General features: G+C 41.5%; 1 protein-coding gene across 4 annotated transcripts in view; it reads left to right on the top strand.

Moving 5' to 3' along the window:
- The first annotated feature begins 876 nt into the window (after window positions 1–876).
- The window catches only part of ZSWIM8 (zinc finger SWIM-type containing 8), a 177317-nt gene continuing 163206 nt past the window's right edge, over window positions 877–14987 (top strand). For 2 of the 4 annotated variants that reach the window (XM_082269388.1, XM_082269387.1), the window contains exon 1: window positions 877–1188. In XM_082269388.1, the coding sequence (XP_082125514.1) occupies window positions 1011–1188 (178 nt within the window). In that variant the 5' untranslated portion in view covers window positions 877–1010. The remainder of the gene's footprint in view (window positions 1189–14987) is intronic. The other 2 variants (XM_082269386.1, XM_082269385.1) reach the window with 1 other exon arrangement.

The raw sequence follows: 14987 nt of genomic DNA, 5'->3' as shown, positions 1-14987 counted from the left end.
ACACGGGGGCATTGTGTCCAGTGGGGAGAGCAGCAGTAGGGGGGGGCTTTTGTTTAGTGAGAAGCAGCTGACAGATTCCCTGAGGGGAGGCCTGGGTTCGCCTTGTGTCACCTCGGCTGGGGTGCTGCTGCAGCCTCCTGTGTGGGCAGCCAGGCAAAGGAAACAAAAGAAGAGGAGAACAAAGAGGGCAGAGGAGGAATCCTCAGCTGAGGGCTCTGCCATCATCCCTGGCACAGAGCAGGGCACACAGTCATCACCATCCTCCTCTTCAGAAGGACACAGAGCTGTCTGATTGCAGATGCTGGGGGAAGCAATGATCTATGGACACTAGATGTCATATTAGGATTTGATGAAGATCCTTCCCAGTATTATTTTCATTTGCCATCCTCGGCCAAGCCGTCCAGATTCTTCCTAATAACGCTCTTGCATTTTTGTGGACATTTTTTTTCCTCTTTAACCCATTATTATACGATGTAATCCTTACAATCAGAATCTGGTTGTTTGTGTAGATCTTCAACCATGCTGGCCTTTGGGCACGCAAACCCCAGATCTAGGAAGGGAAGCCTGTCTTTCCTCCTCATGTCCCCCCTAGGGTTATAATAGCCCCCCCCCCCCCGTTTATTGATGTCTGTTTTGTATTCAATAGAAACTTGAAGTCGGCTAAAGGATCGATCGAGCACAGTATATTTTTATGGCTTATCTAGAAAAGCACAAATGTTATAAAGTGTAGGGATTTGCAGAAGCAGCCCCAGATTTAGTGTGGGAAATTTTTTTCTTTCCGATATCAAATATGCAAGACTGCTACAGATGGGAAAACTATTTTTGACAGTGATGTAATAAGGTGTAAGATTCTAGTTATTTTTTCATAAGCTAAAATTCATTTTTAGTGTTTTTTTTTTTTTTCCTGGGGTGGCCACTGGTGCCTCTGAAAATCTTTTATCTCGCCACTCTTCCCCCTGTTCCCTGTTTAAAGTTCGCAAGACGCCTCCTGGTTTAGATCCTTGGATGTAATGGAACTCATGTTTGCAGAGTGGGAGGACGGGGAAAGGTTTTCCTTTGAAGACTCGGACCGGTTCGAGGAGGACTCTTTATGTTCCTTTATCTCGGAGGCAGAAAGTCTCTGTCAGAATTGGAGAGGATGGCGCAAACAATCCGCAGGTCCCAATTCTCCTACAGTGAAAATGAAAGGTGGGTCCTTTGTTCGCAGCCGCTGTGCTGTCCTATTCCTTAGGGTGTTCACTGATTGGTTGGAACGGCGTGGTTGATTGTAATTGTGTTTTTAGAATTTTATTTATTACAGGTATTTATATAAAGCTGACAATTTCAACAGTACTTTACATGTTGTATATTTAAATCGGCCCCAGCACTCAAGAAGCTTACAGTTAGAGACAGACTCAGGCGTGTTCGGGGTTCTAGTTCCAACCCACTTGCCTGATCCTGCCAGAAAGCCGACACCGCACACCACTAATTACAGGCAGTGAGATATTTCCTAATCTGTGCAGCTGCAGACTGGGAAATGTCTCACTACCTGTGATTAGCGGTGTTCAGTGATGGCTTTCTGGCATGTGATGGCTTTCAAAAATGAAATTAGTCATAAATGAGTCCTTATCAGACTGGAACGGATTACATGGAGTCCAGGAGAAATGGGACTACTTAAAAGGTGCATTATTGAAGGCAACAGAAAATTGCATTAGACTTGTCAGTAAAAGCAAAAAAAGGAAGAGACCACTGTGGTACTCAGCAGAAGTGGCCCAAATCATTAAAAATAAAAAGCTAGCATTTTGTAATTATAAAAAAACCCAGAGCAATGAAGATAAGGAAATCTACAAGATTAGGCAGAAAGAGGCCAAGCAAGTTATAAGAACTTCTAAAGCGCAGGCAGAAGAAAAACTAGCTCAGTCTATGAAAAAGGGGGATAAGACATTCTTCAGATATATAAATGAAAAAAGGAAATTAAAACAAGGAATAACTAAATTAAAAACAAAGGACGGAAGGTATGTAGAAGAGAATAAAGGGCTAGCCGACTGCCTTAATGAATACTTCTGTTCAGTTTTTACAGAAGAAAAAGGAGAAGGACCTCCACTTCAAAGGATGACTAATGAATCATTTGATGCATGTGTCTTTACAGAGGAAGACGTTCTAAGATTGCTGTCTAAGTGAAGACAAATAAGTCACAGGGTCCTGATGAGATACACCCAAAATTATTAAAAGAGCTTAGTGGTGAGCTGGCAAAACCATTAACAGATTTATTTAACCAATCATTAGTAACAGGAGTCGTCCCGGAAGATTGGAAATTGGCAAATGTCGTGCCCATTCACAAGAAAGGTAGTAGGGAGGAATCGAGCAACTATAGACCTGTGAGTCTGACATCAATAGTAGGCAAATTAATGGAAACCCTATTAAAGGATAGGATTGTGGAACATCTTAAATCCCATGGATTGCAAGATGAAAAACAACATGGGTTTACTTCAGGGAGATCATGTCAAACAAATCTTATAGATTTTTTTGACTGGGTGACTAAAATAATAGACGGTGGAGGTGCAGTAGACATTGCATATCTAGATTTTAGTAAGGCTTTTGACACTGTCCCACATAGAAGACTTATCAATAAACTGCAGTCATTGAGCATGGACTCCCATATTGTTGAGTGGATTAGGCAGTGGCTGAGTGACAGACAACAGAGGGTTGTAGTCAATGGAGAACATTCAGAACAAGGTCATGTTACCAGTGGGGTACCTCAGGGATCTGTACTGGGACCAATTTTGTTTAATATCTTCATAAGTGATATTGCAAAAGGCCTCGATGGTAAGGTTTGTCTTTTTGCTGATGACACAAAGATATGTAACAGGGTTGATGTTCCTGGAGGGAAACGCCAAATGGAAAAGGATTTAGGAAAACTAGAAGAATGGTCAGAACTCTGGCAACTGAAATTTAATGTGGATAAGTGCAAGATAATGCACCTGGGACGTAAAAACCCAAGGGCAGAATATAGAATATTTGACACAGTCCTGACCTCAGTATCTGAGGAAAGGGATTTAGGAGTAATTATTTCAGAAGACTTAAAGGTGGGAAGACAATGTAATAGAGCAGCACGAAATGCCAGCAGAATGCTTGGATGTATAGGGAGAGGTATAAGCAGTAGAAAGAGAGAAGTGCTTATGCCGCTGTACAGAACACTGGTGAGACCTCACTTGGAGTATTGTGCGCAGTACTGGAGGCCATATCTCCAGAAGGATATAGATACTCTAGAGAGAGTTCAGAGAAGAGCTACTAAACTAGTACATGGATTGCAGGAAAAAACTTACCAGGAAAGGTTAAAGGACCTTAACATGTATAGCTTGGAAGAAAGAAGAGACAGAGGGGATATGATAGAAACTTTTAAATACATAAAGGGAATCAACTCGGTAAAGGAGGAGAGCATATTTAAAAGAAGAAAAACTACCACAAGAGGACACAGTTTTAAATTAGAGGGGCAAAGGTTTAAAAGTAATATGAGGAAGTATTACTTTACTGAGAGAGTAGTGGATGCATGGAATAACCTTCCTGCAGAAGTGGTAGCTGCAAATACAGTGAAGGAGTTTAAGCATGCATGGGATAGGCACAAGGCTATCCTTCATATAAGATAGGGCCAGGGACTATTCATAGGATTCAGATTCAGATATATTGGGCAGACTAGATGGGCCAAATGGTTCTTATCTGCCGACACATTCTATGTTTCTATGTTTCTATGTTTCAGGTTCGGGCAAGTGGATTGGGACTAGGATCCCGAACACGCCTGAGACCATCTCTACTTACAATCTAAGGTCTCTATCTCGCATGCATAAGGCCAGTTTAGCCAGGAACCAATGAACCAACCAGTATGTCTTTTTGGAGTGCGGGAGGAAACCAAATAGAAGCACAGGGAGAACATGCAAACTTCAGGCAGATAGAACTCCTGCAGTGACTTCCTTTATGTACCGTATATGTCAAAAGAAAAGATGATGGAAGCATACAGTACTTATGTAAAGGCCCGTACACACTTGACAAAAATTGGACGAAATATCCTCAGATTTTTCTCTCTCATGCTCAGCGGTCATTACCGTTTTTAGTTGACAGTGCATAATGTTCACGAAATTTCTCGTTCGATTTTTTTTTTTTTTTGGGACATTTGTTCCTAGACTTCCGGGTTGTCAGCAACTTCAGATCATGCGCGGACTTTCGTATCCGATTTTTCGCGGACGTACTGCATACACATTAAACGAAAATTGGTCGTGCTGGGGACGGACGATAAAAATTTTGGTGTTTGTCCCTCCGTTTTTTTTCGTTGAAAATATCGGCATCGGCTGCTGAAAGTTCACACTAGCCGAAAATCGTACGATTTTTACCTCGGACGGGAATTTTTGGCAGATTTTCTACTAGTGTGTACCCCACTTAACTACTGAATATCTGCAACAGAGAGGAGTACATTTTACCTTAATTGCCGGTTCACACTAGTGCGGCTGCGGAGATCGCATGTAATTCGGACCGCACTGCTCCTTCATTACATGCGATCTCATGTGCGGTGCGAATTTCAGGCATACACTTTGTATGGCTGAGTTCGCACTGCATCCGCAATAAAGACGCACAGGAGGCATTTTTTGAGCCGCATCAAAATCGGATCGTACAGTGGTTCACACTTGTGCGATCCGATTCTGTGCGTACTTGCAGATCGCACTGCGATATGCCATCAAACTGGGGGTGTCGTTAACTTTTAATTGACACCCCCTGCATATCGCATATGGCAGTGTGAACTGCCAGATGTGCGGATGCGATGCGGGAACACACTGCATATTCGCAGCGTTCCCGCATCGCACAAGTGTGAACCGAGCCTCAACTTTGCGGTGCAAGGGCTTGCCCAGATTGCATACAAATTGAAAGTGTAGGTTTGTCTTCATATTATATGGTATTGGTAAATCTAAAAGAAAACTGTATAATGTCTGGCGGGCCTTAGAAAAGAGGTCCACAAATAATTCACACTAAAGATCCAGCAGCTCCCGAATCATAGAACGTATCCACAAGTAATAGGGAAACAACATGATGCATACATCTAGAGTGGTAAAAGCAGTATACGTAAATAATATTTTACCCCAATATTTCATATTCCTGATATGTGCCTGTTGTACCAAGTACTTGTATGAGATAGTATCCTGTTCTCTTTGTATCGCTTCCTTTATGTGAAATTCCTGGTGTTCCTGTCGCTCACTCTGCTTTCCTATTGAAAACCTGACCACACTAAGCAGAACACACCGTAGTCAGTTCTCTAGCTGTGCTGGGAACTCAGTCTGCTCTTCTCCAATCAGACTTGTCCTGACATCCCCTCCTCACACAGCCATTCAGTGGGAATTTCAGTGTACTGTTTTTTTCTCCTCCCCCAGCTCTTCTGCAGCTGAGAACAAAGGCAATACAGTGGGTACGGAAAGTATTCAGACCCCCTTAAATTTTTCACTCTTTGTTATATTGCAGCCATTTGCTAAAATCATTTAAGTTCATTCTTCTTCCTCATGAATGTACACATAGCACCCCATACTGACAGAAAAACACAGAATTGTTGACATTGTTGCAGATTTATTAAAAAAGAAAAACTGAAATATCACATAGTCCTAAGTATTCAGACCCTTTGCTCAGTATTTAGTAGAAGCCCACTTTTGATCTAATACAGCCAGGAGTCTTTTTGGGAAAGATGCAACAAGTCTTTCACACCGGGATTTGGGGATCCTCTGCCATTCCTCCTTGCAGATCCTCTCCAGTTCTGTCAGGTTGGATGGTAAACGTTGGTGGACAGCCATTTTTAGGTCTCTCCAGAGATGCTCAATTGGGTTTAAGTCAGGGCTCTGGCTGGGCCATTCAAGAACAGTCACGGAGTTGTTGTGAAGCCACTCCTTCGTTATTTTAGCTGTGTGCTTAGGGTCATTGTCTTGTTGGAAGGTAAACCTTCGGCCCAGTCTGAGGTCCAGAGCACTCTGGAGAAGGTTTTTGTCCAGGATATCCCTGTACTTGGCCGCATTCATCTTTCCCTCGATTGCAACCAGTCGTCCTGTCCCTGCAGCTGAAAAACACCCCCACAGCATGATGCTGCCACCACCATGCTTCACTGTTGGGACTGTATTGGACAGGTGATGAGCAGTGCCTGGTTTTCTCCACACATACCGCTTAGAATTAAGGCCAAAAAGTTCTATTTTGGTCTCATCAGACCAGAGAATCTTATTTCTCACCATCTTGGAGTCCTTCAGGTGTTTTTTAGCAAACTCCATGCGGGCATTCGTGTGTCTTACACTGAGGAGAGGCTTCCGTCGGGCCACTCTGCCATAAAGCCCCGACTGGTGGAGGGCTGCAGTGATGGTTGACTTTCTACAACTTTCTCCCATCTCCTGACTGCATCTCTGGAGCTCAGCCACAGTGATCTTTGGGTTCTTCTTTACCTCTCTCACCAAGGCTCTTCTCCCCCGATAGCTCAGTTTGGCCGGACGGCCAGCTCTAGGAAGGGTTCTGGTTGTCCCAAACGTCTTCCATTTGAGGATTATGGAGGCCACTGTGCTCTTAGGAACCTTAAGTGCAGCAGAAATCTTTTTGTAACCTTGACCAGATCTGTGCCTTGCCACAATTCTGTCTCTGAGCTCTTCAGGCAGTTCCTTTGACCTCATGATTCTCATTTGCTTTGACATGCATTGTGATCTGGAAGGTCTTATATAGACAGGTGTGTGGCTTTCCTAATCAAGTCCAATCAGTATAATCAAACACAGCTGGACTCAAATGAAGGTGTAGAACCATCTCAAGGATGATCAGAAGAAATGGAAAGCACCTGAGTTAAATATATGAGTGTCACAGCAAAGGGTCTGAATACTTAGGACCATGTGATATTTCAGTTTTTCTTTTTTAATAAATCTGCAACAATGTCAACAATTCTGTGTTTTTCTGTCAGTATGGGGTGCTATGTGTACATTCATGAGGAAGAAGAATGAACTTAAATGATTTTAGCAAATGGCTGCAATATAACAAAGAGTGAAAAATTTAAGGGGGTCTGAATACTTTCCGTACCCACTGTATATTCATTTATAAAAAGAAAAAAGGTTGTTATAATTATTATTTTATATATATATATATATATATATATATATATATATATATATATATATATATATATATATATATATATATATATATATATATACACACACACACACACAAATGTTTTGCCTTTTATTTCTATTTTAAACGAAAAGGTGATGAATACATATACCATAAGATACAGCAGCCTATCATAGGTCACTGAAGTCCAGAACAGTTGAATCCCAAAAGCCATGGCCAGTCCATCACTTGCTATCCTTGTGACCCAACTGGAAGCAGTGACACATTCCTCCCCCTCTCACGTCCAGAAAACGCTAAAAGAGGTGCAGCAGATGATCGAATGCTAGTTTTCAAACAGGACTGTTTGGCAGAAGTTGGAACCAGCTGGATTTCAAGATGTGTATACCTAGATGTAGTTTCATCACCAGATCAGCGCTTATTGTAGTGTACAGAACTAATAAAATGAACAGCTACTGCAAATGCAGCAGCCGCACGGGCACACATCATAAGTGGTGACTCCTTTTTACATTTTCAAAAAAAAAAAAATAAATAAATAAATAAATAAATAAATAAAAAAAAAAAAATATATATATATATATATATATATATATATATATATATATGTAATATACAATTTTTTTTTCTCCTGGAGTTCAGCTTTTAATGCATCATATACAGTTGCAGTACATAGCTGTGTGATTACAGTATAGTGTAATGTTAATAGTGCCATACGTCATGTACCTATATACAGTAGATTTAATTTCTGGACTGTTTATTTAGTAGGTAATGCTAACTGATATAAACGCTTTCAAAAAGTATGAAACTGCAAAAGAAAAATGTATAAAAACTAAAGTAAGGAACCACTTTACCTCTACAGTGGGGATCGAAAGTTTTGGCACCCCGGTAAAAATTTGTATTAATGTGCATAAAGAAGCCAAGGAAAGATGGAAAAATCTCCAAAAGGCATCAAATTACAGATTAGACATTTTTATAATATGTCAACAAAAGTTAGATTTTATTTCCATCATTGACGCTTTCAAAATTACAGAAAACTAAAAATGGTGTCTCCAAAAGTTTGGGCACCCTGCAGAATTTATAGCATGCACTGCCCCCTTTGCAAGGCTGAGACCTGTCAGTGTCATGGATTGTTCTCAATCATCGTCTGGGAAGACCAGGTGATGTCAATCTCAAAGGTTTTAAATGCCCAGACTCATCTGACCTTGCCCCAACAATCAGCACCATGGGACCTTCTAAGCAGTTGTCTAGTAAACTGATAATAGTTGTCGCTCACAAAGCTGGAGAAGGCTATAAGAAGATAGCAAAGCGTTTTCAGATGTCAATATCCTCTGTTTGGAATGTAATTAAGAAATGGCAGTCATCAGGAACAGTGGAAGTTAAAGTAAGATCTGGAAGACCAAGAAAAATATCAGACAGAACAGCTCGCAGGATTGTGAGAAAAACAATTCAAAACCCACGTTTGACTGCACGATCCCTCCAGAAAGATCTGGCAGACACTGGAGTTGTGGTACACTATTCCACTATAAAGAGAGACTTGTACAAATATGGTCTTCATGGTAGAGTCATCAGAAGAAAACCTCTTCTATGTCCTCACCACAAAAATCAGCGTTTGAACTTTGCAAATGAACATATAGACAAGCCTGATGCATTTTGGAAACAAGTTCTGTGGACCGATGAGGTTAAAATTGAACTTTTTGGCCGGAATGAGCAAAGGTACATTTGGAGAAGAAGGGGCTCAGAATTTAATGAAAAGAACCTCTGTCCAACTGTTAAGCATGAGGGTGGATCAATCATGCTTTGGGGTTGTATTGCAGCCAGTGGCACAGGGAACATCTCGCGAAGAGTAGAAGGAAAAATGGATTCAATAAAATTTCAGCAAATTTTGGATGGTAACTTGATGCCATCTGTGAAAAAGCTGAAGTTAAAGAGAGGATGGCTTCTACAAATGGATAATGATCCTAAACACACCTCAAAATCCACGGGGGATTACATCAAGAGGCGTAAACTGAAGGTTTTGCCATGGCCTTCACAATCTCCTGACCTCAACATAATTGAAAATCTATGGATAGACCTTAAAAGAGCAGTGCGAGACAGACAGCCCAGAAATCTCAAAGAACTGGAAGACTTTTGTAAGGAAGAATGGGCAAAGATACCTCAAACAAGAATTGAAAGACTCTTGGCTGGCTACAAAAAGCGTTTACAAGCTGTGATACTTGCCAAAGGGGGCAGTACCAGATATTAACTCTGCAGGGTGCCCAAACTTTTGCAGACACCATTTTTTTGTTTTCTGTTATTTTGAAAGTGTAAATGATGGAAATAAAATCTAACTTTTGACATATAAGAATGTCTAATCTGTAATTTGATGCCTTTTGGAGATTTTTCCATTTTTCCTTGGCTTCTTTATGCACATTAATACAAATTTTTACCTGGGGTGCCCAAACTTTCAATCCCCACTGTACATGTTGATTGGACAAAGGTTCGGCTCATCCTGATAGTTTCCACCTCTCACCCACTACTTTTAGCCGACGAGGGAGCCCACTGTAGGAACATTGATGGAACACTGTGAATATATGGAGGCCAGCAAGTTACCTGAGTAGAATGGTATTGGGTTCAGTAGGGGGGATGTGCTGAAAGCATCTGTTGTTATTTGCACTTTACACCCATCAGCAGCCTTTGATTGTAAAACTGGCCATGGATCATTTGAATCTTGGCCAGTTCAGCAGGGATCTGCCGAGATTCAGATCGTCTATGGGCAGGTTGATTGTACTCAAGTTGATCCATCGATCAACAAGTATGCCAGATTTCATGCAGTTATTGCCAGTGGCTATAGCTGATAACAATCATCATTTTGTTTTCCCTGCAGGGATTACTCCCTGTGACCCCCATCCCCCCCTGCCAGGAAAATACAATAGCTCTGTGGGAGGGATTCCCCCCTTAACACATACTTATGCAATTTGTCTTTCTGCAGCCATGGGTTCCTCGATTCCCCCATCAACATGGACTTTGTTGATGAGGGGAATCGAGGAATCCATGGCTGCAGGAAGGTAAATGGCATAATCTATGGCCTGCCTTAAAGTGACAGTCACTTTAATGCAGGGCTCGACAATCCCCGGGCGCCAGGTCGCATTTGCGACTAGAATTAGCGACCTGGCACCTGGGGTGCCCTGCAGAAGGTGTCCTGTCATTTTTGCACGGACTTCTGCGCACAGAGTGCACGGACTTCCGCGCCGTCCGAAAATTGAGGCCCCGGCTTTTCGGCCTACTTGAGATGAGAGCAGCTTCCAATGGGGAACTGGCGCCCTCTTGTGGTGGCCGAGAGTAATGACTGTTGTAATGACTGTTTCCACTGCCTGTTTGTTCTCAATGCATTACCATCTCCCTGTCCAGTTAGTTACCTTTGACAGGGAGTGTGGTTAATAATAATAATAATAATAATAATAATAATAATAATAATAATTATAATTTTTAAATTTTTTTTTAAATGTAAAAAAAAAAAATATTAATTATATAATTATTATTAAAATATAATTATTAAAAAAAAATAAATAAATAAAAAATAAATATAAATATATATATATATATATATATATATATATATATATATATATATATATATATATATAATTTCTTTTTTTTTTTTTTTTTTTCCCTCATCGCCATGCCACAGCCGAAGGCCCCTTTCACACGGGCTGTCTGATCAGGTCCGCCTGTAAGTTTTTTTCAGGCAGACCTGATCGGACCCTTCATTCTCCTCTATGGAGCAGTAATCTGCCGCCATCTGATCCTGTCCGCCAAAAGCAGACGGATGGTGGTTCTATTTTTCTATCCATCCCGTGGATCGGATCAGATGGCATCGGATGGAAAGAGACAAGACAGTCTGTTTTCATCCAATTGTGCTATAGAGGAGATTGGGGTTCTAGTCGTATTTATGTGTAAATTTAGTATCCGTTTTTATTAAATAAAGCTTGGTTGTTTAAAAAAAAAAAAAAACTGGCTCCTAACTTTTTTAGCTGGCTCCTAGATTTCAGGAAAATTTGTCAAGCCCTGCTTTAATGTCTGTAACACTTGGGCACTTAAAGTCAATTCCAGCGTATTTAAAAAAATGTATTTTTATTTATTTTTTATTGGGAAAGTTTTTTTATAGCAGAAAGTAAAAAATCGTATTTTTGTTTTTTCAGAATTGTCGCTTTTTTTGTTCATAGTGCAAAAAATAAAAATCACAGAGGGGATCAAATACCACCAAAAGGAAGCTCTATTTGTGGGAAAAAAGGACATCAATTTTATTTGGGTACAGCGTCACGTGACTGCACAATTGTCAGTTAAAGTAACGCAGTGCCGTTGTTCTGTGAGAATTACCTACCTGTGAGAAAAACCTATCCTCGTCACTTCTGGTTCACGGCAGTGTGTGTAACGCGGCGTTTACATTAAAACAGCTGTGCTGCAATACGAGTGATCTCCACTCCTACCCCTGTCACTCCCCTCATCTCGGCTAGTAAATATAAAAGCGGTGGCGGGTGTATGAAAAGATAAATCACGGAGCCGCCAGACGCTTTTATATTTACTAGCCGAGATGAGGGAAGTCACAGGGACAGGAGCGGAGTTGACTCATATTGCAGCCGAGATGTTTTAATGTAACCGCCGCGTCGGTAGGTTTTTTTCACGGAACAGTGATACTTTCATACTAGTGCTGCTCCTCAGCTGCTACATTACGTATCCGGGGCTCTGAGCATGCGCACTGCTGCGCTGCTCAGCTGTTCCTGGCCGGAAGTGACGAGGGTAGGTTTTTCTCACGGGGTAGGTAATTCTCACGTTACACCGTATCGCAAAAAATGGCCTGGTCATTAAGGGGGTAAAACCTTCCAATCCAGAAGTGGTTAAAGTGGATCTCCAGCCTCACTCTGTCTTGCACAGTTATTCAGGCTCCTCTTCTCTTGTAGTTAAGTTGGTTCCTTTTGATTTCACTGCATACTGTGAGCTTTCACAATGTGCCTGCCTCATTTACTGGCTGGAGGATATCCAGCATAATTTTCCTCCCAAGCCTGACTGTCCCTGAGCGATACCCACAGCTATGATATGCCTGCATTGCTTAGAGAAGCACAGAAACCCACTGATGAAATAAGTGGTGGGTCTAAAATAAGTTACAAAGTATTTATGTAAAGGTTTTGTTTAAGTCCCCGTTCACACTAAGGCGACCTTAGGGAAGCTGCGGACCCGTTCTAATAGTCGCTCCGACTTAGAAAAAGGGTCCGGAGCTTCTTTGGGGCGACCCGGCGCGACCGTCATAGACTTCATTGTTATGAAGTCCGTGGCGGCCGCTCCGAGGTCGCGGCGCGCTGCTCGCACCGCGACCTTGGAGGTCGCCCCCCCCCCCCCAAGTCGGATCGCCCCTGTGTGAACGGGGCCTCAATGTCTTAGCATGTTTATGAAGGAACGTACCAGTAAAGAGAAAATATAAGCAGAATAAACTTCAACTTTAACAGTTTATAAAGTGCATCATCATCTCCCATGGTAGTGTACAAAGTAGAGGTGAGAATGCCACATATCACTAATAAAGTTCATATTAGGAGTACCTACAACTACATAGCAGACTGTATACAACAAAAAGATCAATAAAGTGAGCCTAGCCAATTCAAGCTTTAAAGTGGTATTAAACCCAAAATGCAAACATTTTATATATTGCAGCTTGCCAGTTCTTAGATGTGGGGGCTGTATTCATTTTCTTTTTTAGGCTTTCTTCTATTTTCATTTGGTGATCCAGCCAGTAATTCTGTTGTTTTTCAAAAGAACAAACACTTTTCCAGATATATCAGTTTACATGAATGAGGCAAACCATTTATCCACTGGCAGGGGTGCTTATAATGATCAGCTTTTATTTATTCATGTTAAATCTTTATCCTTAAAGTGATTGTAAAGTCTTTTTTTTTTTTTCATCTTAAAATAACAAACAGGTTATACTTGCCTACTCTGTGTAATGGTTTTGCACAGAGCAGCCCGGATCCTCCTTTTCTCAGGTTCCTGGCTGGAGCTCCTGGCCCCTCCCTCCCTGTTGAGTGCCCCCACAGCAAGCAGCTTGCTATGGGGGCACCTGAGCCAAGCCACAGCTTTGTGTGCCTAGTCAGACACAGAGCTGTTGTTCGGCCTTGCCTCCCTCTCTCTCCTGATTGGCTAACTGAGTTTGACAGCAGCTGGAGCTAGTGGCCCAGCTGCTGTGTCTCAGCCAATCAGGGGAGAGCGTCTCTGTGGCTGAGGCACTCATGGGAATTGGATAGAAAGGGGGCTCATTTAAGTATTAGGGGGGCTGAAGAGGGTTGCTGCACACAGAAGGCTTTTTATCTTCATACATAGAATGCATGAAGATAAAAAAAAAAATCTGACTTCACAACCACTTTAAAGGGAAAAATCTGTTCGATGTAACTGGTTTTAAAGTGTGACCTGGAGTTTAACTTCAGTTTGTTAGTGTACTTAAATCTGCTAGTACATCTAACATACCACCCCCCTCCCCTCAGATTGACTCCGCTGCTGCCCAAAAGTGCCCACAGTGCTCTTTTATCCGGAGTGGTAGTCACTCTAATACAGGACGTGTGTTGCTGTCCAGATCACCAACTAAAAATATAGGGAAAACCTAAAAAAAACACTCATGCAGCCACCAAATCTAATGATTGATAAGCTGCATTATATTACATTTTTGGTTTTGGGTTTAATACCACTTTAAGTCTATAGGAAAGCTGAAAATGTGCTTATTGTATGGCTAAATTATCTCTTGAGACAGAAGCAAGGTGCTCCTTGACAAATGTTTCCATGGTACAATTGATATATCTACCCTTAAGTGTTTTGTGATTGGCGGCTCCGTTTTTTTTTCTCCCCTTGGGGCAAAGACTTTGCAGTGACAGCTACCACCCTGTGTTCTGTACAACTGGTAGAGCTAGCTTTAGGAGATGGAAAGTATTTTTAAAATGCATAGCCCAAAGCAATTCTATAATTGCTTGTGAACATAAATATAGAAAGATGTTTATATACGTTGATTAGAAATAAACTAGGAAGAGTGCACTTTCCATGCTTATCTTGCTGTAAGATTGATCCACCCCACTTGGAGTGGTGACTCAGCTGGAGGAGAAGGCTATCCTCAGATGACCTTTCTCCTGAAACTACCCAGAAATTCCTCCACACTGTGCTGTGCCTTGTCTTCTTTCAGTTTTGAAACTACAGTCTAGTCTTCTGAGCCTTAGAAATACACCACTTGGGATTTTTCCTTTTTATGAAATTTTGTGAGAAGCCTCTGATGCACCATTCCTGTCCGTATCTTTCATATTCTCTTTATTGTAGTGTAACACGGCTGGAGTTGTGTTATGTAAACTCTTACGCAGATAATCAGTCTTTAACCACTTGACTTTCAGTAGGTTTTATCTAGAGATCGACCGATTATCTGCAAAGCCGATATATCGAGGGCCGATATGCACTTTCCCCGATATATCGGAATCGGCCATGCTTGTTCCGGAGTGATGGCTGCAGCTAGAGACATCACCCCGGTACCAGCGTCCATAGCCGACGGTCGGCTGTCTTGTAATGACAACTGATGCGGCTGAGAAGCCGCTCGGCTGTCATTACAAGGATCTGCCTTCCGCGGCTCGCCCGGGTCTCTCGTTGTACGGCCGCCGAAGACCTGATATTTTTCAGATGGCTATTTCACATCTATGTTTTGTAATTGAGGTAAGGGCCCATTCTTACCGTGTGTCGTGGAAAAAAAATAAGATTTATTTGATTTTTATCAAACTGATTTTAATAAAATGCTTTTGGAGTAAAAATCTATCTAAAGATATCATTTTTTTTTTCTACTTAAGATACAATAATAATTTAGTTTATTCAGCATGAAATGGAGCTTAGTTATG

This window comes from Pelophylax lessonae (genome assembly GCF_965119305.1).
Source record: "Pelophylax lessonae genome assembly, chromosome: 9".
NCBI classification, from domain to species: Eukaryota; Metazoa; Chordata; class Amphibia; order Anura; family Ranidae; genus Pelophylax; species Pelophylax lessonae.
Note: the sequence above shows the minus strand (reverse complement) of the source record. Positions and strands in the feature narration are given on the sequence as shown.